Raw genomic sequence first — 26540 nt, 5'->3', positions numbered from 1 at the left:
TTGTGCATCAGAGGAAGGAACATTGGCTGATGTGGCAAAATGGCACCAGCGGTGATTTGCAAGAATTTGGTACCCCAGTGCCCAACCTACATTCTATCTTGTGTGAATGGATGACTAAACATCATGAAATTCATTGCAGATGGCAGTGTTCACGTGGTGCCACAACATGCAACATTTGTGTGTGAGAGAAGCATTGTCAAGTGCAAGCCACAAAGTTCAACCTGAAACATTGTGGACATGAAGTGCAGATGTGAAAGATGCAAGAGGTTGTGTCAGTGATTTCCATGCTTCATGCTTCACAATATTTGGTGCACAATATTTGTGGCATCGATAACAGGCGCATAGATTTAATTTGAGGCATTAACATGTGGGCAGCTTTACTTTGGCACATTTCCTCAGGCCCTAGAATTTCCTGCTCATTTGCTCCTATGACTTATGGGCAAGAAAGACAACATTCACTTTATGCCATTCTTCCTGCACATTATGGTACAGATGAAGGTTCCCCTTCTCCCCAAATATGACTGCCCTCTCTGCTGCATCTCTTCCAGCAGAACGCCCAAACTGTCACCATCGAAGAAGACAGTTCTGCTCATATTCCCTTGCCATAGCTGTTCTTCAGTGCATCCAAAGCAAACAGCTGTGTTGACATGAAGCACTAGCCCTTTAAGAATTGCTGCTGTCAGGATTGCTCACCCCATTCCATTCATGATGCTGATGGAAAATATGCAGAGAGCACGTTCAAATTATTATAATTAACTGACCTCTCTGAATTCAGGGTGCATATTTCCCCTTTCCAGTTGTGTAATGATTCATGGGAGTGATCTGATGATTCAATATCTGATTCCATTTTCGTCAGAACACTGAATCAGCTCTATCGAGCTGTATTTTTAAAAATTATGTACATAAAAATAGGTTCCGTTTAAAAAAATGTGTAAAGCAATAATTGTCATGCTAATGCTACTTGCTGCTTCTGCATTTGCAATCGCCTGTGACATGTCCCATAACCTGAAGTGGGCTATGTGATGCTCCAGCTGATTCAATAAATGATAACTAATATAAATTGGCAATCAGCCTAAAAGGAACTGCATTCAGTTAAGACAAAAACTAGAGTTCAAGCAATGGTGGAATCAGCAGCATTGAAAGCAATACATTAATTAGCAGTCAGCAAAGTCAATGTAGTGCTTAGATTCACAGTTAGCAAAACTAAATTTTGATGTAAATCAACAATTCAGAGATTGCAATAAGTTGCTCTTAAAGGATGATGTCTGCCAACTTGAAAAATAAATGCAGCCAGTTGAGGATATGACAGAAAACAAATGTATTGCTCCAGTGGGTGTAATCAACATTTTTGAATGACGAGGTAAAAGAAAAGCACTAGAACTTTACCAGCAGATTGAAAAGTTTTGAAGAATAATGAGGTGATAAAAAGCCAAGTTATGATAGAAAGAGCCATTGATCATTTTTTTCTCTCTGTTAAACTGGTTAGATTTACATTGTGAATGAATCAAGCTGAGTTAGAAATACCACGAACTGGAATAAAAACTCTTCAGATTTGAGCAAACACAGGTCGTGTTCCCTGAAAGGTGATTATGCTAATTCAACTCCAAGAGTGGTAAAATCTGAGGACTTTATAAAGTGGGAGTGACTTTTGGATCCGTAGAAGAAAAAAACAATAGTTAGCTTTCCTGAATGTCATACGGGGCTCAATTTTGAAATGGTGGCGGGTTGGCAGCGGGGTTGTTGGGGGGGGGGGGGTGGTGAAGGTGTGCGTGGCAAACCCGCATAAACAAAACGTATCATTTCCGCCGTGATCACATGGTGATTGCTGATGGTTAATGTTCTCTCCGGGTTTTGGGCCAGCAGCCAGCCTGATTAACAGGGGGGACCATCGGAGAGGGAGACATCGGACATTGGAGCAGGGTAGTTGTTAGGCTGGCTGCCGCAGGAGGACATCGGTGGGGTGAGAAAGAGAGAGAGCGAGACGTCATCCGGTGCTGGAATGGAAGATCGGGGAGGGGGGGGGGGGGGAGAGGGGAAGATCGGGCGGGTGAAGAGGGGGACATCAGGCGGGTGAAGAGGGGGACATCGGGCGGGTGAAGAGGAGGACATCGGGGGGATGAAGGGGGACACATCGGGAGGACATCGGGGGTGTGAAGAGGGGGACATTGGGGGGGGTGAAGGGGGGGATAACGGGGGGTGAAGAGGGGGACATCGGGAGGACATCGGGGGGTTGAAGAGGGACACATCGGGGGGGTGAAGAGGGGGACATCGGAGAGGGAGACATCGGACATCGGAGCAGGGTGGAAAGATAGGTTGATTTTGTGGTTTAACTTCCTGCAATGGTTTTTGATGTACTTTATTTTGCTTCTTTTTCCCTGATCTGCCCCTTCACGCCTTGTTTCGCAGTCATTAAGTCACTGCACTTTCAAGAAGTAGTGTAGGGCTGGTATTTTCCAGCGTACCTTTTGGTGACGTAAGTTTCTTCATTCCAGCTGGGCAGATGGGTAAGTTAACGAATGTTTCCTGATTGTGTTTGATTGTAGCGTAGGTGGCCCTTTAATTCGTAACTGTCAAACCGCTGGTAAACCAATGGGCACAAACTCGCGATTTTGGCGTTTTACTGCACATGTGCGAATTCACGAACTTACTCTATTGATTCACCAATGGGCAGAGAGGACGCCATTGCTATACGGCATCCTTGGGTGAGTAATTTGTGGCCCTAAGAGTTGTATAGATAGGAAAAGAGACACCGGAGGGGGAAATTACAGATGGATTGAGAGAGAGATGGCTAGAAGAGGCAGAAATTGAGCAGTTTTCTGCTGTTTAGGCTCATTCTTTGGGAACTGAACTCAGATTTTCTAAATTTGTTTCACTAATTTTCTATGTTTTAAAAATTAGAATTTTTTTTTGGCATGTTAGAAATGGTGGTAAATCCTTGATTTTCTGTGCAGGAGCATATATCTGGTTGGCTTTGATGCTTTATGTGAACATTGTTTTATAATAATACTATGTAAAAACCTGAATCAAAATACTATTTCTAGAGTAATTGAAGTTACAGAAAAGTGTGTTACTAAGTATCCAACAATGCAAGTTAAATTGAGAATATATGTTACATGTCTGTTGTTTGAGGCTGAGAATCCTTATCATAAATTGCATTATTTCTCCATTGCCCTTTTTCTGAGTGTTCCTAAGTTACACAGCATCCATAGCTGAATAGTCCCAGGCCTTTTCTGCTCTGAAACAAGCCACATTGAGGTGAATCTGCCTCTGTCTCTGTGAAGTGGTATATGGCTTACACTTAGTGCTTTCCCATAGTGGCACAGTTAAGATTGTGAACTTAGCGTGTTAGCAATCATAGGCACAAACTCTCACCCATCCACTCCACAGAGCAGCACTTTGGGCTTCAACATATTGTGCTGCCACACAGCTCATTAAGTTTCCCTTTCAAGTGTTCCAATTAAATTGTTCTTCAACCATTGTGACCAACTTGGCTTTTACTAAAATTAAATGACTGATATTAGAGGACTTTTACAGTATAATACAGACATTGTACGTATAGTATAATAATGCAATGTAAATTAGATTACAAAGTTACTATTTTGCTCACATCTTAAGCATACGTTGAGCAATGCAATTTTTTATTTGTAGAATGGAGGTTAAGTGCCTTCCTTTAGCATTTCTTGCTAATCAATTATTTGTCATTAAATAAAAAGTAACAATGCACTTTTTTTCATTACAGTTACATCAAAATTGTAAAGTAAAAGTAATGGTATTTGAGAACATTAATTGTTTTGAAATATAATTTTCCATTCGAATTGTCATTAAAGCTGAAATTGTCCTTGTGTGCTCAAGTGAGTCCATTCAGACTGCTCTAGGAGTCAAGAAAAAAAAGTCCAAGATGTACAATTTTTACAGTGTTGCAAATATTGGATCTTGAAATCCAGATGCCCAGGCTTCAGGGATGATAATGTGGTAACGTCACTTCTGTTATTGCTGGTGAACAAAAGTCATGGATCAAATGGAATCCATGCAGTACCAGTCTGGCATGTATATCTTAATACCAGTATAAATCTGTTACTAGAGAAGAGAATTTCTGCACAGGCATAATACTTTGAGAAATTTATACTACAAAGATCACTCGAGTTGAATCTGGAGGATTTTGTAGTATAAATAGCATTTTTTTCTTATGATTGAACAATATAGATATAATGTTAACAATTTGAGATCCATTCTTTGAGCATGTTAATTTGGAACAAATCAAATTCAGTTAATAGTAACTAAATTCAGCTCCTCCATGCGGCAGGATCTCTGTGACACCCCAGCCAACAATATTCCCTCTCACGCTGAAGGAATCTTCCCTACTAGCCAAGTCTTGTATTTCATATTCAGAAATGACTCTGTCCCAGACATTGAACCCAGTCAACTTTCCTGAAAAGGCCAAGTTTTCATCAAAGCCACCTCCAGTGCAGCAGCCATTTTTTTCTTGACCCAGTTGCAGTATTCCTCCATTTGGGATATTGTGGCCTACAGCCATCCCCGAAGAAGCAGCAGCAAGTTTTCCATTCACCCAAAGTGTCACATTTCCATCTTCAGCGGTCCATGTTCCACAGAAGTGTGCCCAGTGACCAAGGGAGACTACATTTTCAGCAATAATTTTGCTTGTGTCACTATGCACAGAAAGCAGAGCAGAGGACTGATTGAAGTATAGTTGAACTTGATAAGGATTTCTCTTTGTTCCATAGGAGAACACAATGGTTTTTTCCAGCACATCAGTGACTTTTACCCATATGCAAGCTGTAAATGAGCTAAGAGTCATGTCACCGGGATGAACACTTGCAAAAATCTTCTTTGAGCGCATAGGAAAGATCAGTGCCATGTCATAATCTGAGGGACAACAGAAGAAGATATTACATACTTTCAATGTCTGTTTATGTACCATTCTACAGGGTGGCTTATTTTTCTTTTTACAAAGATTGACTGAATTCTTTTTTTTAGGAAAGACCAAATACCAAATTTTATGACAATGTTCAGAAATTATATTTAAAAGATAAAAAATTGATGTTGAGACTTTATAGTGTATTTTAGTAAAATAGCTTTTAAACGATATTTGTTTCTCCTACAAATGAGAATGGGGGTAGGAGAGAAGAGGAGCAAAGCTTAGAGGTGACAATAATAACTGAGTAATCAATGCATTGATAACTATAGCTCACTATCTTTCTTTCCTCTGAAGGAAGGAGTGTGCCAGTTTGAAACATCAGTTTGGTCCTAAAATGAGAGGCAGTAAGAAGCTAAGTATAGAAGGAAAAAATAATGAAAACAATCCTCTGGATTACAAGGTTTTATACATTTGGTCTATCCTGAACATGAAAGTGTTGCTGCACTCATAAGGTCGGGGTGGGGGGGGGGAAGTAAATGGAGTATATATATTTCAGAACCATTTCAAGAAGCTGTTTTGTAGTATTGAGGTTCTTGGTGCTTTGGACTCCATTCATATTGTGAATAACAGAAAGACTTTGGAACAAAATACCGCACAAGCTTATTGATGTACAGTTATTTTAAAGGCATGATATATGGCTGTGCTTTTGGCTGCCACAGCTTCCACATACTTTGGTATGGGAAAGGTCCATATGGACAAATGAGCAAAAAAAACTGCAACATTGCCAGTAGCAGCCAAAAAAGTTAACTTTGCTACTAAGGTGCTGCTGCTGAAAGCCACTAGTTTAGGTGGGTCTCAGAGCATTTGTAGACAGCCGTCCCACCTACTTTCCTTTACCAAGCATTTGCCAAAGCTAGGTTGCTGTATGGTCAATTTGGCATAAATTAATTGAACAACCAGAGAATAATGTACTCTTAAAATCCAACTAATAGCCCTGTTGGCTGGTGAAGTAACATCTGGTTGCAGCAAATATTGTATCTGTTGTGAATCTTAGTGTTGCATTTTTTTTCTTTTAAATTTTGTGTCTTTCTTTCCACCAATTTTCTTCCCCTTCTCTCCTGAAGGCAGTGACTTGTGCTGGAATGTGGTTCAGTAGTCACCGGGAGCTCTTCAGCACCTTGCCCAATGGTTATTCACGTGAGACCCTAGACAGAAAGTGTTGGCAAGCTATTTGATCGAATTCTATCCTCACCTGGATCTACACCTGCACCACAAACACTTTCCAGCAAAGATCACAGGATAACGATCAGGCGTAGGAGCTCTGACCAATTTTTGTCTCGTTCTGGGCCCAGGCTGATTTGCTGATTATAGCACCCCAATCTATGGCCCGACTGAGATCAGCCAGCTTACGATAGATCCTTAGGGTGGGGGTCTGGAGGGCATCACGGTAGCAGGAGGGAGAGGGAAGCCCAGGGCAGGGGAGGCATAAGGTTCCCTTGAAGGGCCTGGAAAAGCACACCCACGTCAACCCAACTTGAGTATCTAGCTGGATGTCAACCCAAAATGGAGTTTGAACCCTGCACTTTCTGACTCAGAGACAGGAATGCTACCACTAAGCCAAAGGCTTGCTCTAGGGCTAGTGATTGATTTGGTGTGAATGAAGCATCAAAGGCAGAGGCAAAGAAACAGGCAACAGCAGCAGAGGTGTTGTGATAAGTGAAAGGGCTGAGGGAGTTGGGAGTTTGAGAATGAATTTGTTTGGGAGCTGGGAGAAATTTTTATCCAAGGGGCGTTTGGTCTGGCTAGAGTTATTAGGGGGAGCTTATGGGAGATTGTTGAAAAATGCAGCAAATTATCAGGTGAAAGGTAGGCTTGTCACCAATGGCAGAATTATTTGGGGAAGAAACATTTCAGAACAACATGAGGATTACAAATTCTGATTTTCATGTAATTTCTCCAAATCTTTAATGTAATAGGACTAGACTGAATTTTACAAGCACTGCATATTTCATAAAAAATATGTTCCCATCACAAAAAGTAGCTCCAAAAACTGCTCATTCTATATAATTGTTCAAAATAATGTTCTGATTGTCATATTTCAAATTTTCATATGCAGTGCAAAATATTGGGAATAAATATAAAATCAATTTTGGTCTTTTAACTGTATAAACTTGGCCCTTCAATTTTCTTTTATACATATATATTCAATTTTTCATTGTTTTTCCAGTACTCAACCAGCACACTAGGTGGGGTTTCCTACCATGGAGAAATGTTTCTGCAGCAATTATTATTGCATGGATAGGGCTCTTTTTTCCCCGTAATGCTATAGATGTTAGACGTGAGGGAAGAGGTCTGCACCTCATTGCTTCAATCTCTCATCTATTAAAATGTGCCAATGGCTGAATAATGAATGGAATTAAAAGAGGGAGGAAATACATAAAATCCCTAAAGAATAGTGAGCTAGAATACCTGATGGTAAGATGTGTTTAGCTGACCACTTCTGAAATGCTATCGGTTCAGCTTTAGATTCTTGCAGTTCAGTTGCCAAGGAATTCAGAGTTGTTTCCAATTTTACAGCAACTGTTTTCTTAATGTCAGGAGATGGCCTCTGATCCTTCATATCCATTGCCTTTTGCCAAGGCATCTCAAGTTTTCTGAGTCTGTTGGACAGATCCTGGCTCACCAAAAGAAGCTGCTGAAGTGTATTTTTCTGTTCTGATTCATTCTCTACTTTGGTTTTGCTGACTTCTTCCAGTTTGTATGCTAATTTCTTGTCCACTTGTGTTGTGATACGCAAAGTCGCACTGTCCATGGCATTTGTACAAGTGCCCGCAAAGTTGGCTACAAACTGGAGCATTTCAGAACGTATACTTTGCAATTCTACCTTAAGCACTTCATCAATGGATTGTAGTAGCATGTTCTGTCGCATTTGGGAATCCTCCAGCATTACAAATAGCTTATCCCATTTAGTGAGTTCTTTTTGGCATTTACAGGAACCATCTGGGGAGGATAATTTTAGATTAAGTGAGTACTCAGCACTTAAGTACAGAAGGTTTCCTATCGCTGTATGCATAGCTGTATTTGATACTGTAGCTTTTTGTTGAAATTTTGCTAAATTTGATAATTGGTAGCACAATCACTTTGTAACTTTACCTAAATGCTAAATAAACATTTAATAAAATTGAACGGCTTGTATTTGAATCAACTTTAGAAAGAAAGATTTGCATTTATATAGCACCTATCATGACCTCAGGACGTCCCAAAGTGTTTTACAGCCAATTAAGTACTTTTGAAGTATAGTCACTGTTGTAATAAAGGAAAAGCGGCAGCCAATTTGCCCACAGCAAGGTCCCACAAACAGCAATGTGATAATGACCAGAAAATTTTTTTTTGGTTAAGGGATAAATATTGGACTCCCCTGCTCTTCTTTGAAATATGCCATGGGATTTTTACATTCACCTGAGAGGGCAGGTCTCATCCGAAAGACGGCACCTCCGACAGTGCAGTACTCCCTCAGTACTGCACTGGAGTGTCAGCCTAGATTATGTGCAAATCTAAATGCACAGCCTCTTATGTAGTTACATTTACTTGGATAGTAATTCATTCAAAAATTATGTTTAGCTCTCAGCACACATCACACGTTAATGCTGTATGTTAGAATAAGTTCAGCATATTAATAATTTGTCAAAGTATTTGACAAGGGCCTTTATGTACTAAGTCTTTCCCGGAGATTAGCAGCAAACTGCCTAACAGGTAGGAGTTAAGGAATTAAGAGTGCGAGCTATGTTCCTGTGGTATTTTACTACTAATCAGTGAGATTTTCCTACTTTCTGGTTTAAATTCTTTCATTGTCTTTAAAGCATTTTTATTTGTGAAATAACATTATATAAGCTAAATGTAATATAACTTCAAACTGCCAGTTTCTCCAGTGAAGATAATGCTGAAAAACTGCAGATAGCATTATAAAACATAGATTATAATAGCATAAACAATGCTGACAAAATTCAGTTTATCTAATTCTACAATTATCTTATGAAAATACCTTACCTGGTAAAACAGAGATGTTATTTTCTATCCCATGAATATATTGTATCTCTTCAAAATCATCTGTCAAAATATAGGACAGGTTGAGTAGAATCCAAAGTACTATTGTCAATGTAGCCATTTCTTCCAAGTTGTATTCTTTTCAGTATGTAGTAATCTGTGAGTACACTGTTCTGTTAAGTTAGCTCCTTCAGTATGAGCTCTAAAGGAGACTGAACACAAGCCTCCAAAACCTCTTAATAAATAGTGAGTGAGGAATGATGCAAGAACTTTGTCGTTGGTAAAAGGACGTGCAGCAATGAGCTAGAGTTCTGCTTTTGCAACAAAGAGGTTGAGTTACACAATCCCTAAACTTGAGGTTTAAGGGCACATGTGGGTAGGTGTGCATAAGGAAGGGCCCAGCACTGGGGTAAGTTTTAGATTGCAAGCCAGATGTAATGATCTACCACTGGGGAATACATTTTTGTAATATAAAGTGGTAGCAATAAGTGACGAGTGTGTAGGAAGGCAGAGCAGGGCAAGTCCCAAAGGAATGTGCAAGTATGCAAGGGCATTTACTTCTGCATTTCATTAGTTTTTTTTTTACAGTTTTTCCATGTGAAAGTAGTTAGGTACAATTTTTAAGGTAGCTTTTTAAAGAAAACTGCTCAAATATGTTTAGTGTTTTGTTTCAGATGTATTTTATCTCGGATAGTCATCCTTTTAAAATATATATAAATAAATAAACAGCAGCAAAAGCATTTTTTTTGCATTAGTCATTGATTTTTTACTTTCTATTTCTGAGTGATGTGTGAATCGGTTGCACCATGTGAATTTCCACCTATGATTCACCACAAGGCGACTTCCTGATCCCTGATGTGCCATCATAGGGAAGTACTGAGTAGAGGTCAGATATTTCCCCACAATAAGGACAAATAATTGTCCTAGAGTGGTATTGACTGTGTCCTGAGAACAGATTGTTTGCTCCGTTTTCCTGCCAGATTGTTTGCTCCGTTTTCCTGCCAGTTAAAGTTGTGCAGTGTAGGGATACCAAATTAAGGGAAGAGATTTTTTTAAATCCCAAAAAAGTTTTGTATACTGACCTTTCCACGAGTACAAACCCATTTGAGCTGAGGTACAGCGCCTGCATTTATTTAATTCTCCTCATGTAAAAGAAATGTCTATCTGTTTTACAAGGGTGCGGGAGGGGGCAGTTGCATACTGAGTCGGAAGTAAGGAACTTAGGGGGAGGGGATTGGAGACCAGAGGCACGGTGAGAATGAAATGTTTTTGGGAGGCTTTGAAGATAAGGAAAGAGGTAGCAAGGAAAATAAAATGTTTATTTGATTGTATAAGGTTAGACTTGTATTTTGATGTGGATTGTTACATTTTGATCATTTGTAGAATTGCCAACTATGACATCCTCTGAATTCAAAATTGACTACTTTGAACCATAAAAAATTCTGTCAAATAGCAGACACATTTTTTAAATTCCTTGTAACAAACACAGAATTGTGTCATGAAAGGGTTAAATAGTTATAAAGCAAGCCCCAATGTTCAGTTCACTAATAACTTCCTTATGTTATGATTTAAATTTATGAATGGTATGTAGGTTGTAATAACTTTGAGGTAACCTATTGTGCTGTAAATTATTCCTACCCCATTCAGTATTTTCGAACATTTATTTTCAGTAAAGGAAGGACTAAATTAACCATTTGTTTCCTTAAATATGGCTGTGACATCTTACATACTTTCGGTGGTAACACCTTTTGTTTATTTATAACAGATTCCTTTATGCACACTGAGGAATGGTTTCCAGATGATTTACAAACTGTTGAATCCAAAACCTTTGACTTTATTTTCTTGCTGTGCTCACAGGGAATTCAATGTTGCTGCGTGTTTTACCTTCAGTGTATGAGAAGCAGCCTGAACCAATTAACTGCAATATGACAGAGCTAGTCCAACTGATGTCACAACTGGAGCCATCTGAGCAGCAGCATCTTCTCCGCCTTCTACAAATAATAACTAAGCAACATCCTCAGGTAATACGCTTTTTAACTGTTCAATCATTTCTTGACTTTTATCCTTCTAAACAGATTATCTGGTCCCTTATCTGACTACTGTTTATGGTAGCTTACCGTGTGCAAATTGGCTGCCATGTCTCCCTATATTACAACAATCGCTACACTTCAAAAATACTTCATTGGCTATGAAGTGCTTTGGGACACCTTGATGTCATGAAAGGTGCTATATAAATGCAAATTCGTTCTTTTTTTCTTTCTTTAAATTGCGACAAAAGGCTAACCACCATATTATATAGTAATACTGCTGTAAACTAGAAACACGCGGGGAGTTAAATTGGATAACCCCTGAAAACAGGCACTGGGATTGTGGTGTGCGATTAACCCGCATCCATTGTTTGCAATGCAGGCAGCACATAACATTCGTGCTGCCTGATGATTTCAATGATAGCTGCATGCAACCAGTGCTACCTGCGATCTTGATTGGCTGCACACATCAGCAGGGGGCCCCCGATATCGCGAGTGGCTAGCACTAAAAGGCAGCCTGCACCTTTTAAAGGGGAGGTGCACTGTGGCTGCAGGAAGTGGTGTGAGAAGTGATCCCTGGGCTTTGATAGTTGGAAGAATGGCTACACCTGCGAGAAAGTGTGCGCCAAGGTTCTCTGATGATGCAGTAGAGGCCTTGGTGCAAGAGGTGGACAGAAGGAGGGGCATCCTATATCCGCAGTGGGGGGCAAGAGGCCCTCCAGACATATGATCAAGAGACAGTGGGAGGAAGTAGCGGACGAGGTCAATGCCAGGAGCATAGCACCAAGAACATGAATGCAGTGCCAGAAGAAGTTCAATGATTTGACATGAGTGGTCAAGATGAGTGAGTTCAACTTTCAAGTGGCGTATCCTACCAACTGCACCACTATCCTCATCCACTGCTCAATGTACTTCACCCATCTACCAACAAACTCTTTCAATCAGTACTCAACTCTTCAAATCAGATGCTTCATCTCACCCTCACACATTACCACTGTTGCAAGCTGAACACCCACAACTCACAGATCACACACACTGGCAGCTATTCAACCATGACAGCCACATCTCTCAAACATCTTGCAGGACACTCACTGACACACTTTCTTCTTTCTTGCAGGAGAAGGTGGTGCATAACAGTAGGCAAGAAAGAAAGAACTGGAGGAGGACAGGCATGTCTACATGGCCTAACTCCCATGGAGGAGACAATGCTGGCCATCATTGGAAGGGTCATTGAGGCCCTGGCCTCTGGCGGTGCTGGAAGTATTGATGATGAGGGTCTCTGCATACCTAATCCGCCTTCTCGCTTCCCATTTCTCCCTCTTCCCACAATCTTTTCTGACTCACATGCTGCTGATGGTGTGGGCACGCACGTCTTACTTTCTACTCTCCCCTCACCACAACTCAACCCATGTCCCATTGTCATTTCAGATACCCAAGAACTGGAATCTGCCCAGTCAGAGGAGGCAGAGGAAGACAATAGTGGTGATGAAGACACACCGTCACTTGATCTTACACTCGCAGCCACCAGCTCAGAGACTGACACTGTGTGTACTTTAAAGGCTAGGATAGAGGAGGGATCTCCTCATGGTGAGACACCAGGCACAAGTACGCAGGAGCCAGTGTGGGGGGAAAGGATACCACAGGTACCAACTCACTGGTGGGTGAGGTTGCACGCTGGTTCTGCTGCAGAGGAGTCAGATGATGACATAAAAACTGTGGCTACAAGAGCAGGTCAGAGGCTGGGTATTCTGCAGCGAGTGACTCACCTCCTGACTCCCCAAAGCCTTTCCACCATCTACAAGGCACAAGTCAGGAGTGTGATGGAATACTCTCCACTTGCCTGGATGAGTGCAGCTCCAACAACACCCAAGAAGCTCGGCACCATCTAGGACAAAGCAACCTGCTTGATTGGCACCCCATCCACCACCCTAAACATTCACTCCCTTCGCACCGGCGCACCGTGGCTGCAGTGTGTACCATCCACAGGATGCACTGCAGCAACTCGCCAAGGCTTCCTCGACAGCACCTCCCAAACCCGAGACCTCCACCACCTAGAAGGACAAGGGCAGCAGGCACATGGGAACAACACCACCTGCACGTTCCCCCCACCAAGTCACGCACCATCCCGACTTGGAAATATATCGTCGTTCATTCATCGTTGCTGGGTCAAAATCCTGGAACTCCCTACCTAGCGGCACTGTGAGAGAACCTTTGCCACACGGACTGCAGTGGTTCAAGAAGGTGGCTCACCACTACCTTCTCAAGGGCAATTAGGGATGGGCAATAAATGCTGGCCTTGCCAGCAACACCCACATCCCATGAATGAATTAAAAAAAAGGATACAGAAGAAGGCTGATGGGTGTACACAGCCAAATGCTTGGTGCACTGGAAAGCCTGCCAGAAAGCCTGCGCATAACATCAAGGAGCCTGGGCGAATCCAGCTCCAACTTGGCACAAGGCTTTGTGCAGAGCTTGGAGCCCATCCTTTCCCACATGGAACGGGTGGTCATCTCCATCAGCACACATGTGGAACCCACCATGATGCAGCATCTGATGACTGATGTCACAGCTTCCATTGCAGCACAAACATCTTCCATCAAAGGTCTGACTGCTCCATTTGGAGCTCAGACTATTGCCTAGGAAGCTGAGACAGTTGCTATCGTGGCTCCGGATACCACTGTTGAAAGAGGCTTCCAGGGCGTCACAGCAGTCCAGCAATCTGTTCTCCCACAGATCACCAGGATTGCTGAGGCGCCACCCCAAGAGAGTGGCAGTGGTGCCGGGGAAGATGAACCTGCTGTCCTCTCTCAGGATGACAGTATTCCTGTTCCCACATCTACCACCCTGCAAGTCCCCTTACTGTTGCCTGTCAGCCAGTCAGCTCAGACTGCCATAGCCCAGGCTGAGATGGTGCAGTCTGAAGCTGGGCTCTCTTGGACTGAGATGAGGAAAAATGTCTTCACTCAGAGGGTTGTGAATCTTTATAATTCTCTACCCCAGAGGGCTGTGGATGCTCAGTCGTTGAATATATTCAAGACTGAGATCGGTGGATATTTGGACACTAAGGGAATCAAGGGATATGGGGATAGGCCGGGAAAGTGGAGTTGAGGTAGAAGATCAGCATGATCTTATTGAATGGCGGAGCAGGCTCGAGGGCCGTATGGCCTACTCCTGCTTCTATTTCTTATGTTCTTATGTTCTTGCTCGAGGTCATCCTCCAAGGCCATCTGCAATTTCTTCTATTGAAGGTCAGCACCTTCCACCACCCATGCTCCAGCCACTGGGGATGCACCTTGGATGAGCACTAGGAAAGGTAAAGACACATGAATGACAGGCAATAAGGGAATGCAAAAGGGTGAATAGTCTCATTTTCTTTGAATCATTTGATGTGTAAATGTATAAACGTGGATTTGAATTTGCATTTGGTGGTGGTTTTTATTTCTGCGATGAGCTGAGGGAGGAAGCAATGTGCAATCATAAGGAGGATGATTTGATGGTCATGTGAGAGAGAAAAGGTAAGGAGTGTGGGACTGTTTGTGAATGGGAAGGTGTCGTTGAGGTTACTGGTATTGCTCATTAATAATCTGATAACGCAGAGCCCTGGCAGACAGGACCTGTCGACGTTGTAGCCTCCCTGCCTTTTCCTCCACTTCCTGCTGCTCTTCCTCCTCCTCCACCTCTTCCTCCTCCTCCTCCTCTGCTTCTTCCTCCTCCTCCTCCTCTGCCTTTTCCTCCTCTTCCTCTTGCTTAGGTTGTCGCCTGATAGGCAGTGGTAAGGGCTGTTCCCTCATAATGGCCAGTTTGTGCAGCATGCAGCATACAACAACAAATCTTGATACCCACTCAGCTGAGTACTGCAGGGCTCCTCCAGAGCGGTCCAGGCAGCGGAAGCGTTGCTTGAGGATGCGGATGGTGTGCTTTACGATGTTCCGTGTGGCAGCATGGCTCTTGGGCCTGAGGGGATAACCCTTGTTGCCCGGTAGCCAGCCCTTGACTTGCCGTGCTGGTTGAAATATAGGTGGTACAGAGGACTGCCGCAGGATGAAGGAATCGTTACTGCTGCCAGGATAGCGGGCATTGACCTGCCTGATACGCTGCACGTGGTCGCACACCAGCCGCACATTGAGGGAATCCTTTTCTGTTCATGAATATGGCTGACTTCAGATGTGGAGCATGTATGGCAATGTGCAAGCAGTCAATGGCATTGTGCACCATGTGGAAGCCTGCAATGCGAGCAACCCTTCGTGCTCGCTCCTGCTGCTTGTCTCTGCAAGAGGGAATGAGATGAATCTGTTTCTGAGTGTGTACAGATCCCCAGTGACCTCCCTTATACAGCAGTGCACTGCAAACTACGAGATGTTGCTTATATCGCCAACAGCAGGCTGAAAGGAGCTAGAGCTGTAAAAATTAAGTGCCACAGCTACCTTGACAACAGCAGGCAATGCTGTCCTTGCCCTGCTTTGAGGCTGCAGCTATTGACAAATTTAAGTCACAACCTCTTTTGTGAACTGCAGCAGTTGGATGCACTGGTCGTCGTTGAAGTTGAGGTAAGAGAATTGGTCCCTGAAGACCCTCCTTGGATATGGCTTCCTGCCGAGTGCCCTCCTCCTCCTCCTCCTCCTCCTCCTGCCTCTTCTAGCAGCTTGTCCTGCTCTGCGTGGCCTCTCTTCATTCTCCCAGTCATGTTCAATTCCCAGAGGAAAGCCTACCAGGCCACTCATGTCTGAAGGCAACTTTTTCCAGCATAATATTTTAAATGCCACTAACAGTACTGCAAGACCAGCCAGACCACTCTCTATAGAATATTGAAACTTTAGCCAAGTATAGGAAACTTCCAAAAACATGTACAATTGCACCAGCAGCCAGAATAAATAATCCAGCAACTAACCAGTAAGTACTTCATAATCCCTTTAAATAGCACTGGTGGGGGGGTCCTTCATGCCCTTTAAGTCTTGTTCTGCTGTGCGAGGTTAAGACAGGGTGTTGGTTGGAGCGTGGAGTTCCAAAATGTCACGGTTGCTTCAAATCAGTGTTGCACACTGATTCACGTCATCATCTCTCTACTCTACATCCTGCCGGCGGTTGTTAGGTGCATGCGTGCAAACCCCTTTACCAAGATGACGTCCTGTGCACTTCACGTTGGAAAGTGCGTGCACCTCAGACGCCATTTTTGGGGCTTAGGTGTCCGCGTAGTGCCTACAAAATGGCCCAATTTTGCCCCCATGTTCTTTACTTGAGCTTTAGCCTCCGTGCAGTTTTCAGTTCTACTGCCTTATTAGTGACAGCATTGTGTAGTATTAGCTGAAATAGTGATGAGTTCACAGATCAGGCTAGTAGTTAGAAGTATCCAGCTTCGCTCATCAGTTTTCTCAGAATGTTCGAGTAATGAACAGAGGAATCTGCATCCTCATTTTTAAAGCTTTTATTTTTTTAAAATGTAGGTTTAACATGGAAGTTGCTTTCATTCCAGTAAGTTATGAAATTGAGGACAAGTGCTCAGTCTGCAGGAAAACAGGATTTCCTGTTGGTGGCTGAGACAAGAAGTTTTAAAGGTGCTAACACAAACAGCTTGACTGACAGAGATATGCTTTCTATGGTACTTCGGTGGTTCTGAATAAACCACCGGATAGCAGACGGTTCTTTCTTTTATGATTGCTAAATAGAGAATCCACTATAAAGTGTAATTCATGATTGGTGTTATTGACACCATTGTTTTAATGGCTCATTCAATTAAAGCTGATGGAGGATAATGTCCTCAAAGATTTCATTTAATTTTGAAGGGAAGAGACGTGTTTATAATCCAGGGACCCTCTTTCGAGCTGGGTTTTATATTTGCCACATTGATACATAGCCTTGGGCTCCAGGAGCTCTGTAAGAAATCATCTTGCATATTCCCAGACAGTGGACTAAAATTTCTACTCTGGCAGCAATGCCACTGATAGTGTGGTGGGGCAGGACTTCCGTTAGCCCATCTGTCCCACCAGCGGTCTTCGCAAATTTTTTGAGGGTTGGCCTTATGCAAATGATTGCGGTGTTATTTCTGTCTGTGCCTGGAAGACCACCATGGGGAGCAGGACAGAAAATCAGTGTTGTCGCAGGATTCTGGTGCCTGCAGCAGCTTAAAGGAACTGGCCGCCAACTCGGCAAACAGAAGTGTGATGCCTCTTAATCTTTCCTCAGAAGATCCATAAGGGTCGATTACTTCCAGTATTTTGGAGCATTCATACCAGGATCAGGGTTCCAAAGAACTGAGAAAATGCCATGGAACTGGCACTTTAACAATATAGGAGTGGTATTGAGAATGAGAAGCTTACTAGGTTTGATTTCAGTAGTCAGCTTCTGCAGAAAGCCTCAGTTTTAGTCCATATAATTGAAATGGTGAAATTAAACTCCTGGGCAATGAGAAAACCTTTGGAGTAATTTTTTTTAAATGCTCAGCTACTGATAGTCTTTTAGGATCAGTTTAATGAAGAAAGAAGGAAGAACCATGGAGTAAATTTCATGTAGAAACTTTATTGGAAAGAGAGCTAAAAGTTCTAACAGTATGACTGTATAATAAAGTGCCATGCATTTATGGCATCGAAATATGGTTCAAAGTTATTAGGGTAGGTTTTCACATTGTTGACCAGGAGTAAAAATGATATTTTACATCCAGTCGACAAGTTGAAATCAATGGAAATGAAAATCAAGCATTTGTATAATCGGTGCCTGATCCACAATCAGCGACAAATTAAAAATCTACCCCAGATGTAGCAACTGTATGTAGAGATAATCAATCAGTTCATGCTGTGATCCAGACTGCTTTACCTTTGAAATGGCACAGATTCCAAAATGGATGTTAGAGTGAAACTTTGCTTTCAAGGAACTGATCAGAAAGATGTAATTTAGAAAGGTTTTTTTCAGTGAAAATTGGAAGGGGCCAAAATTCTTTGGTGCATGGTAAGAGATGTTTCTAGTACTGCAAAAAACCCCACCAGTGAACAAAAGTTAACTGATTTAATATATAGGGTCAATTGCTGTCTTTTCCTTCCGGATGTTTCTATGTTTCTGCCTCTCTCTCTCTCTGGTTTTTTTTGTTCTGGCCGTTTGTATATTCGGTGGCCCTGTAGGTAACACCTATCTGTCTGAACACTTTGGTTGCCTTGGCAACGGGCAGTTGAAAAGACTATCTGTAATCACCAGGTATTGTTCTGTGATTTATAAATGCGAGAGGTTCGAGGATTTCTTGACATTCACCTGAGGAAGGAGGAAGCCTTCGAAAGCTTGTGAATTTTAAAATAAAATTGTTGGACTATAACTTGGTGTTGTAAAATTGTTTACAATTGTCAACCCCAGTCCATCACCGGCATCTCCACATCATGCAAAAAACTAGGCAGCAGTAATATCTAATTTGAGAGGAAAAGTTAATGCATGGATGGAGAGCTATCAATCTAAGAATGGAAGGATTTTAATCATAAGCTGTGATCCCCTCTTTGCTGTATATTGGTTTTCACATCTGATAATTAGAGTGAAAGTAATAAATTAAACAGTTTCCCACTGATTATGGAGAAGTAAAATGAAAAGAGTGAAGTGGGAAATTATGTACAGGAAAGCAATGGAAGGAAGAAAAAGGGTTCCCAATGTGATTTAGTTGTTCTCTGCTTTTTTATGTTCAATTTTTAAGCATCTGTCAGAAGAAAACCTCAAAGGGATTTTTTGTTTGATTTTGGTTTGGGAGGAGCAATTGGAAATCATTTGGAGGGACAGTTCAGAACCTTATGCATAGAGTTTTAAACTGATTACCTCCTCCTATAATGATTTTATGCTAAGGAAAATCCATTGCTCTTAGAACAAGAAGGCTAGAGTCATCAAGTAGTGCTACAAGGCTACTTTTGCCAAACTTCATCTTGGACATGATACAATATGTATCTAAGAAGAGTGCAGAACTGAAGACATGTACTGTGGGGCTTTCCTTTTGTGAAAAAAGTGTAGCAGAGAGTAATCCTCCTCGGCTTAAACTCTTGGACTTAGCCTCATAGTCATATATAAAATTTACTCAGTACTCTGGCTTCAAGCAGGGACCCAGACCCTAGCATAAGAACATGACATACTTAGAGTGACTGATACTGGACATACTTTTTTGGTCCTTCTGTTGTGCCTAAGATATTTTTAAATAAGGACTATCTAGGTGAAGTGTGGTTCTATCATTTGGACACAGAACCAGCTAGTAATATTTTCTATAGCCCACTAAGAATGGAGTTCTCTTACACTCTGCCCATCTTGGATTTCAGGGGGTGTACGAAACCTTTCACCCAGCCACATTTCGATTGTCAAGTAAGCAAATGGATAAATCAAATGAATAAAAACACATTTCACAGAGGCGAGAATAGTAGCAATTCCAATATTAAATGATGATTAAGAAATAGTGGTGAAGTGGATCGATTTCTATTTAAATTGGATATAGAGCGTTCATACCTCATTCAGTACTTTAGAGTGGGGAGAATTAGCTGGGCCTGTTGAATCTAAAAGCTGGAAACAGTACAAGTGTAATGGCCCATTTTAACTGTTGTAGATAGACATAAGAATTGTTCATATTGTGTTCAATTGCCAAAATTTGTATCAGCTTGCCTGGTCAGACTCGACAGTATCAAATTAACATAATAGTGGACCTAGTCAAAGCAAAAGCTCTAACAAACCTTTTTTAAAAATCCAACATGGTTCCAGTTCTGGTTAGAACCAGTTGATTCTTCTCCTCGGGAGGAGCTCAGGTATTGTCAATCTAGAGAATATTGGATTACTCCCAATTTACTAATCTCAGGAACAAGGGTCCCGATATTTATGGGGAGGCGGGGAGAGAGATGGGGGAGTGCGGTAGCGGTGGTTGGGAGGGGGGAGACCTGGAAATCCCAGGAACCGAATTTAACGGCAGGACCCCATTATTTTTTCATTCCATTTCCTGCCCGGCAGCCAACCAGATTGATATGCTGGCCGGTTGTCGGGCTGGAAAGCCAGCAGTAGGAGGCCGCAGTCAGGGACCTTTGGGGAGGGTTCCCAGCAATCGGGAAAGATTGTGGCTTGGTGGTGGGGGTCGGAACCCAGCAATCTGGAGGGAGGGAAGGTGGGAAAGATCGGGGCTTGGAGGAGGAGGTCAGCCGATCTTGGGGCAGGCAGCTCGAGATCGGGGGTTGGGGGGTGCGGGAGTCGACCAATCATAGCACCGAAGAGAGGCTGCGATCAGCAGAAGGGAGGCAGAAGATTTGCTTGAGGAGCTCTAAAAAGCACTAGCCTTCTGCAGCTGGCTGCTCCCGTCTCCACTACAGGACACATGTAAGGAATCTTACAACACCAGGTTATAGTCCAACAAATTTATTTTAAAATCACAAGCTTTCGGAGATTATCCCCTTCACCTGACGAAGGGGATAATCTCCGAAAGCTTGTGATTTTAAAATAAATTTGTTGGACTATAACCTGGTGTTGTAAGATTCCTTACATTTGTCCACTCCAGTCCATAACCGGCATCTCCACATCACAGGACACGAGCACACCACGTAACCCGCTGCCACTCTCGCCCATCATGGGGGGTTAATATTGACCCAAAGGGGTCAAGATTCCTAGGTCAGGACCTATTGTTTATCAGTACTCCTGATAAATTAACCTGCATATTGCCATAGGTCTTATCTGATGAAGTTGGTTCCCCTTGCTGGGAGATGACCATTCACAGGAGATGAGTTTCCAGGATGTATTATTTGTGATCTTAAAGGCGCATGTCAATTCATATAGCAAAGAACAGAAGTATTTCAAGCCCAGCTGTAGAGGGTTTTTAATCTTATTAGGAATAAAAAAGCTAAATAAAACAGTTTCTCAAGTATGTGTGGGTCATCTGCAAGCTCCCAGCGAGATAAATCCATCATTTTGCCTCCTTTTCAGTCCAAGGACACATATGGGCATTCTTTTGGGGAACCTCTCTTCAGAAGATTCTGTTGACTCCTTCCTGGGGGGTGGGGGGATGGTGAGTGATGACTATCCAGATTTATAGATGGGTCAAGATATCCCTGTTTCACTTTGTTCTTCACTGCACTTGCCAGCTCTTCACTTTTCTCATGTATAGGGTGGCACTGAACTGCAGGTGATTCCATCCCTTTAGACAGACCAGTTATATGGTGATAAGGCTATTAGTGATTGGCAGCACTGAATGACTAGTGCATTCTTGCCATTAGTCACTCTTATTAATTTGGCTGATTCTATTGCACATTTTTCTGCTATTAAGATGTCCTGAATGAAAAGGGAAAAATGGAAAGAAATGAGGAGGAAGATATGGAGGAGGATGATGGTGCAGCTGGAAATATTATTTAAAACTAGAACTGAATTTGCTGAGGCATTTTACATTGGTTAGCTCATGGGTTAGATGCTGTTTCTCTCATAGTTCATGTAACTTGAGTAGATATCTTCAAATATTTCACTGGGCACAGCCTATCCTTTTTTCCTATGCTTTTGACTCTGGCTGAACGTTATAGGAATGTGATGTATGTTTCACCTGAGGAAGGAGGAAGCCTTCGAAAGCTTGTGAATTTAAAATAAAATTGCTGGACTATAACTTGGTGTTGTAAAATTGTTTACAATTGTCAACCCCAGTCCATCACCGGCATCTCCACATCACCCTTAGAGTAGTTGGATAGGATACATCTTGATTCACTGGACCGTCTAGATTATCTGCTGTGCTTTGCAATCATTCTCTAAATCCTCTCTCGTTACAGAAAGTCAGTTACACAAGGGGCTCACAATGAACCATGAACCATCTGAATAGGAGTAGCAATAAATGTACATTCTAGGGGACAGGTTGATTTGCAGGGAAGCCGCCAATATGTATGGCCTGTGTTGAGTAGGATTTCTTCATCTCAAAGCTGCTCAATTGCAGTAATGGCCAGGGCTAACTAGGATCTGTTCAGGAAGCATTTCTTACCTGTTTGAAGGCCAGACACAGGCTGCAGTAGAAAGTCCAGGGGAGGATACTAAATCAGATTCACCAGGCCAGTAAAACATAATCATCCACAGATGTCTGGGTCAGAATACCGTAGTTCAGAATTAAGACGGCAGATCCTAGCAGCTTATCTCTTACTTTCTGAATGACGAAATATTAAAGGAAAAAATAATTATTTAATGAGATCCTGAACAAACCGCAGCTAATCTCTTTAATCTCTAAAACAGGATGTGGAATCCACATGTTGGAGTAGCATTCCGATTGATTGATTTTATATCCTCTTGTACACTAGTCTGTGCATTCCAGAACGGGGTTGCATTTCTAGGTCATTGTTTTGGTATGTACTGTTTCTATTCCAGAAAACAGGCTGTTGTAAAAGTAAAAACAGAAAAATTTTATCCAATCCTTCATCCAGGAATTCTATTAGTATTCACATTGACTAAGAGAAATAATAGTTAACCATGTGTTCAGACGTATTTCAGTAAATTTGAATTTCAGAAATCTGACCCTTCCCTTGGCATTCTGAAATAGTTTTTTTTATATGTTTGCCAAAATATTTTCTGCATTGGTTATTCCATTATTGATTGTCATGATTTAAATTGCCCAGATTTGAAATAATTGGATGATCATTGAGTATTTTGTCATTTATGGCCTCATTATTAATATTATAGCTATACAATTATAAAAAGAAAATCATATTTTAAACTAAAAGTTAAATGGTAATTGTTAGGAACAAGATTAAAACCTAGATGGTTCTTGTTGGATGCCCCCAAAGCTACAAACCTAAAGTATTTGTTTCTTGCCTCAACATCAGACAAATTCCAGGCTAGAATTCCTTTTGTACTTGAGCATGGCTGGTTTCATATGGTTTCTCTGAAGGAAAATGAGAAGGCTGAGTGATGTCTTTTCTGTTGTTGTGCAAGTGTGCATTCTGGTCAGATATTTAAGGAGCTGTAGTAATAATATTAACGGAAATGACTGAGGAAGTTAATATAAACCATGGGGGAACAATTTGAATTTTTAAAGCATGAATTTTTCAAACTGGGGTCCCTGAAGTCATCACATTTCTGTGCCTGCCATTAGATTTCTGTATTGTTTTATGGTTTGCTATGTTGCATGTCATTTCTATTACTGTATTCTAATAAGACACATTTTATGCAAAGATAGCACTGCTTTCATTTAGGTAGCTTCCACTATCTTTTGAGATTCCAGACTGGGTCCCCAGGGTGTCCTTATTTCCAGAAGCCCCCTGGAATGGAATTAATATTTGCACAAGGTCCCACACAGAGAAAAGTTTGAGAGGCAAGTTTAGCCATGTTTTTAATACAGTACTGCCAGGAATTTAAAAAAAAACTTCTCATTCTGGTGTTGATAAAACCATTGACGGTGCCTTCAGCATACAGAAACACTATTGGGGGAAAATATATTCGCGCTTAAAAATGATTCCTGCACCTTATTATCATTGAACCAACAAGCTGCGGACACCTAGGGGGTGATTTTAACCCCCAAGAACAGATGGGTTGGGAGTGGACGGGAGGTTAAAATAATAGCTTTTTAGAGCAGGACCGCATCCCGGCTCCAACGTGTCGACTTCTGGGTTTGACCCACGCGCGTTTGGATGCGTGTGCACAACAGACACCCGGAAGTCCCGCCCCATTTAAAGCTGGCAGGCCGATACTTAAAGGGGCAATGTACCTCATTGAAATAGTTGAGGCATTTAATTTTTTGTGTACTACAAAGGTAAAATGAATTTAACCTTACCTGTTCAGGTTTCCCATCGCTTCCGACTCACATCAGGTGAAAGCAGGTGGGAAGGGCCGGATCCATGTGGTGAGTGCCTTTATTGCACTGCTTGTGGGCCCGGAAGAGCAGGAGTGCTTCATCCAGGCCCAACAAGCTCACCTGATGCGACACAGCCCCTCGACCGGCCGACACCTCTCCCCCCGATGTTGAAGACACCTGCGCCTCACACCCACCACCACCCCCCCCCCCATGCTGGAGATAAGATGCCCGATCTGCCGATGCTGGACCCCCCCCCACAACACTAGAGCCTCCCCCCTCCCCCGGATGCTGGAGGAGCCCCCCACCCGTCAATGCTGAAGACACCCCCCAATGCTGGAGACACCTCCCCCCGCCCCCCCCCCATCCAGTGCTGGAGCCCCCGATCTTCCGATGCTGGAGCCCCCCCCTCCCCCCAACCGATGATGGGCCATCCCATCTTCAAGGTCCACCTGATGTTGGCCACCCCGTCCCCCCTCCGATTTGCTATGTCACCAGCAGTCGCCCTCGGGTAAGAACTTAAAGGTGGCCAGGATGGGGGGGTCATTGGCCAGGTAGTGGGGGGGCATTGATCGGGAGAGAGGGGGTCGTTGACCTGGACAGGGTGGAGCCGAGGAGTAAGTCCTTAAAAGGCGACTGGGAGAGGGGGTTTGTTGATAGGGACGGAGCATCTGGTTGGGGTGGGGGGGTGACCGGGATAGAGATGGGGCACAACCAGGAATGACCGGGGTGGGGGGCGGCCGACCAGGGGCGACGGGGGGAGGAGGGGGCGCGACCAGGATGGGGGGGAGCGACCTGGAGAGGTGGGGGAGAGTGACCGGGAGAAGGGGGGGAAAGCGACCGGGGGAGGTAGGGTCAATAGGCAGAGTAGGACTGTGACCAGGAAGGTGGTGGGGGGGGGTGGTGACCAGGAGGGAGGGAACGATGGCCAGGATCAGGGAGGATGGGAGTGGCGGCAATCAAGGAGGGTGGTGACTGCAATTTGGTGGGAGGGGGAATCAAGGTCGTGATCGAGGAAGGGGAACGGTGGCTTGAAGCCACCTGTGTGGTTTTAATGTGGAGCCGGGAGGAGCACTCCTGCTAATATAGATTTTTAATATGGATTTCATAATTTGGTTGTTTTAGAGCTCAAATTAATTGCACAAATAAATTAGGGACATTACACCACATTAGTTTTACAGCTTAATTTTAATTCCATTATTTGTGTCCTCATATTTCAAGCTCATTGGCTTTATTAGGACAATATTTACATTTTCATTCATATGACTTGCATACAAGATTCATAAATTTCAGGTTAGGATATTCAGCAAAGTTGTCTGGTAATGTTTTTTAGCTTTGGCTAATGTTAGGCGATGAACACATATACCACAATGAACACTTCTATTTCCTTATAAAGTAAGGAACATTTATTTTGCAGAAGCATTGGCATGGATTTTAACATTGAGTCGGCAACTCAGCAGGTGGGTGGATTTGCGTGTGGGGAACCCGGAAGCAAAGTGAACACGTTTAAATCTGCGATCGCATCTCGATTGCAGTCAATTATCTTTGCTTCCGGGTTTTGCGTCTCCAATCTGTGCAGCGGGCATACTGCGCACCCTAATGATGCAATCGGAACTGCATTATTTAAAGGGCCAGTTCAATCTTAGATTTTGAAGGATTCTTAAAAGAAATGGCTGCAGAGATAGTAGATGCATTGGTATTAATTTTCCAAAATTCCCTAGATTCTGGAAGGGTCCCATCAGATTGGAAAATAGTGACTGTAACTCCTCTAGGAAACTACAGGCCACTTAGCTTAACATCTGTCATAGGGAAAATTCTAGAATATATTATTAAGGAGGTTATAGCTGGGCACTTGAAAAATCTCAATGCAATCAGGCAGAGTCAACCCGGCTTTGTGAAAGGGAAATTGTGCTTGACTAATTTATTACTTTGAGGAAGTAACAACGTGGATAAAGGGGATTCTGTGGATGTGATGTACTTGTATTTCTAAAAGGCTTTTGACAAGGTGCCACATCAAAGGCTACTACACAAAATAAGAGCTCATGGTATAGGGGGTAACATATTAGCATGGATAAAGGATTGGTTAGCTAACAGGAAACAGAGAGTAGGTATAAATGGGTCATTTTCAGGTTGGCAAGATGTAATGAGTGGAGTGCCACAGGGATCAGTGCTGGGGCCTCAACTTTTACAATCTATATCAACGATTTGGATGAAAGGACTGAATGTATGGTTGCTAAATTTGCTGATGACACAAAGGTAGGTAGGAAAGTAAGATGTGAAGAGGACATAAAGAGTCTTCAAAGGGATATAGATAGGTTAAGTGAGTGTGCAAAAATTTGGCAGATGGAGCATAATGTGGGAAAATGTGAACTTGTCCACTTTGGCAGGAGGAATAGAAAAGCAGTAAATTATTTAAATGGAGAGAGATTGCAGAACTCTGAGGTACAGAGGGATCTGGATGTCCTAGTACATGAATCACAAAAAGTTAGTATGCAGGTACAGCAAGTGACTAGGAAGGCAAATGGAATGTTGTCATTTATTGCAAGGGGAATGGAACATAAAAGTAGAGATGTTTTGCTACAGTTGTACAGGGCATTGGTGAGACCACATCGCGAATACTATTTACAGTTTTGGTCTCCCTATTTAAGAAAGGACATAATTGCTTTAGAGGCGGTTCAGAGAAGGTTCACTTGACTGATTCCTGGGATGAGGAGGTTATCTTATGAGGAAAGATTGGACAAGTTGGGCCTGTATACATTGGAGTTTAGAAGAATGAGAGGTGATCTTATTGAAACATATAAGATCTTGAGGGGACTTGAAGGGGTAGATGCTGAGAGGATGGTTCCCCTTGTGGGAG

The 26540-nt window shown here is 42.6% G+C and overlaps 2 protein-coding genes across 3 annotated transcripts in view; one reads left to right on the top strand and one right to left on the bottom strand.

Moving 5' to 3' along the window:
* The window catches only part of veph1 (ventricular zone expressed PH domain-containing 1), a 182657-nt gene that overhangs the window by 20289 nt on the left and 135828 nt on the right, over positions 1 to 26540 (top strand). For both annotated transcript variants that reach the window (XM_067994664.1, XM_067994663.1), the window contains exon 4: positions 10778 to 10941. In XM_067994664.1, coding sequence (XP_067850765.1) covers positions 10778 to 10941 — 164 coding nt within the window. The remainder of the gene's footprint in view (positions 1 to 10777; positions 10942 to 26540) is intronic.
* Positions 3477 to 9159, bottom strand: LOC137331059 (pentraxin-related protein PTX3-like). The gene is made up of 3 exons (XM_067994661.1): positions 8924 to 9159; positions 7346 to 7876; positions 3477 to 4884 (listed from the first exon to the last, which is right to left on the bottom strand). The coding sequence occupies exons 1-3, from the start codon at positions 9039 to 9041 to the stop codon at positions 4268 to 4270; spliced, it is 1266 nt and encodes a 421-aa protein (XP_067850762.1). The 5' UTR covers positions 9042 to 9159; the 3' UTR covers positions 3477 to 4267.

This window comes from Heptranchias perlo, chromosome 13, assembly GCF_035084215.1.
Source record: "Heptranchias perlo isolate sHepPer1 chromosome 13, sHepPer1.hap1, whole genome shotgun sequence".
NCBI classification, from domain to species: Eukaryota; Metazoa; Chordata; class Chondrichthyes; order Hexanchiformes; family Hexanchidae; genus Heptranchias; species Heptranchias perlo.
Note: the sequence above shows the minus strand (reverse complement) of the source record. Positions and strands in the feature narration are given on the sequence as shown.

Coding starts and splice junctions, on each gene's coding strand:
- LOC137331059 (XM_067994661.1), bottom strand. CDS start 9,041: ATGGCTACATTGACAATAGTACTTTGGATTCTACTCAACCTGTCCTAT. Junction 7,877..8,923: donor TAACATCTCTGTTTTACCAG/GTAAGGTATTTT, acceptor TATCCTCCCCAG/ATGGTTCCTGTAAATGCCAA. Junction 4,885..7,345: donor TAAACACATCTTACCATCAG/GTATTCTAGCTC, acceptor GTTGTCCCTCAG/ATTATGACATGGCACTGATC.